The sequence below is a fragment of the Oxyura jamaicensis genome, unplaced genomic scaffold (genome assembly GCF_011077185.1).
Source record: "Oxyura jamaicensis isolate SHBP4307 breed ruddy duck unplaced genomic scaffold, BPBGC_Ojam_1.0 oxyUn_random_OJ71656, whole genome shotgun sequence".
Taxonomy (NCBI): Eukaryota; Metazoa; Chordata; class Aves; order Anseriformes; family Anatidae; genus Oxyura; species Oxyura jamaicensis.
In genome coordinates, this window is record NW_023310629.1 from 10,528 (window position 1) to 12,256 (window position 1,729).

A 1,729-nucleotide genomic window follows, 5' to 3' on the forward strand; every position below is an offset into this window, starting at 1 on the left:
CGAGGGGCAGTGCCAGCTCACCCTGGAAGGCCCCCAGTGCTTGTAAGGGCTGCGGGGATGCCATGGTGAACATGGAGGCGACCACCTCCAGTCCACGGGCCCTGCCATGGGGTCTTGGCCCCACCAACAGCGTGCTCTTCCCCACAGCTGCCGTGAGACCAATCTCTACTGGTACCAGGACAATCGGTGCAAGAGCCGGGTCAGCAAAATAACCGTGGGCCTGTCTGTGGCTGTGGCGGCCTTGTGCTTGGTCATCCTCGTCCTCGCCATCCTCCTCTTCAGGGCCAAGAGGCCAAAGTCATCTGAGAGGTGGGGGGATCCTGCAGCATTGCAGGGAGGAGGTGGCGGCACAAGAGGGGACCTGGAGGAAGGGCTGATGGGTGGGTGGGTGGTGGGGTGGGGGAGAGGTGGATGGATGGGAGAGCCCAGGCGGAGGTTGAGATCCTCTATCCGTAGTAGATCTTCCATCCATGGATGTCCTCCATCCATGGACGTCCTCCACCCATGGATGTCCTCCACCCAAAGATTCTCCAGTTGTAGAGTCTCCATCTGTGGAGGTCCTCAAGTGTACCCATCCATGGTGCTTGGCCCCACCTCTGGTGGCCCCAATGGGTCGGGGCTTGGCCCTCCTGGTGCCTCCTGGATCCCCCTGGTGCCCCCTGCCCCCGCCCCCTGTGCCTCCTGCCCACCCCCCCCCCCCCCGGGTCACAGCCCCACAGCGTCCCATCCCATTCCAGTTCCAGCGACCTGAGGGATGACAAGGAGCTCTGGTATGAGGAAATGAACGAAAACTGGAGCCTCCCCAGGAGCACTTAGTCATCCAAAATGAAGGTACGATGGGGTGAAAGGGGGGAGGGGTTGGAGGGACCCCCATCCGGGGCACCCCCGTGGAGCTCCATTACACGATGTGGGTTGGCCTGAAGTCCGTGGACATCTCAGTACAAGTGGGTCCGCCCACGCCCCCGGGGGGGGCGTCACAGGTGGAGGGACATGTGAGGGGAGGAACATGAACCCCATCCCCACTCACAGCCTCACCATGTGACCCCCCCCCCCCCGGGTCCAAATGCAGAGGCCACAGAGGATCACCATGCAGCTCCGAGCAGGGAGGGGGGGGGGCACCAGGATGCTGCCTCTCCCCCCCCCTGCCCCAGGACCCGCACAGCACTTTGGAATACCTCCCCTGCTTGTGGGGGAGGGGGGCATCGTGACCTCAAGTTGGGGGTCATGACCCTCTCTTTTAGGGTCACAACCCCCACCCTTCCTGTAGCACTTCATTTGGCCCCCACCTCTGATTGCACAAACGGGTCCTGGCTTTGCTCTCCTGGTGATGACCTCACTTGGGGGGCCGTGATATCATTTCCGGGGTGCCCCCCCCCCCATTCCCTTTAAGGGCCAGGACCCCTCCTCTCTCACGCATAGGGCTGGACCCCCTCCAATTTGAATAAATAACTACCAAGTCACTGGTGGCACTGGTTTGTACTCGTTTGTACTGGGATGATCCCAGCATGCGTTCCTTGGGGAAAAGGGGAAAAAGGGGAGGAGAGTAGAGGGGGGTGGAGCAGGGGTGGGGGTCCCTGGAAACCCCCCCTCCAACCTCAGCATTTCGGGGTGGTGCATTCCTATAAAAAAAAAAAAAAAAAAAAAAAAAAAAAGATTTGGGGGTTTTGGGGACATTACGTCACAGAAAACATCCCCTATGGATTGGGGGGGGTGAGGAAGAGCTTGTGAG

At 60.4% G+C, this 1,729-nt stretch overlaps 1 protein-coding gene across 1 annotated transcript in view; it reads left to right on the plus strand.

Annotated features, from left to right (window-relative positions):
* LOC118159692 (mucin-3B-like) overlaps nucleotides 1–784 on the plus strand; it is a 2,960-nt gene extending 2,176 nt beyond the window's left edge. The window contains exons 7-8 of the mRNA XM_035314256.1: nucleotides 148–309; nucleotides 738–784. Coding sequence (XP_035170147.1) covers nucleotides 148–212 — 65 coding nt within the window. The 3' untranslated portion in view covers nucleotides 213–309; nucleotides 738–784. The remainder of the gene's footprint in view (nucleotides 1–147; nucleotides 310–737) is intronic.
* Nucleotides 785–1,729: the final 945 nt, after the last annotated feature.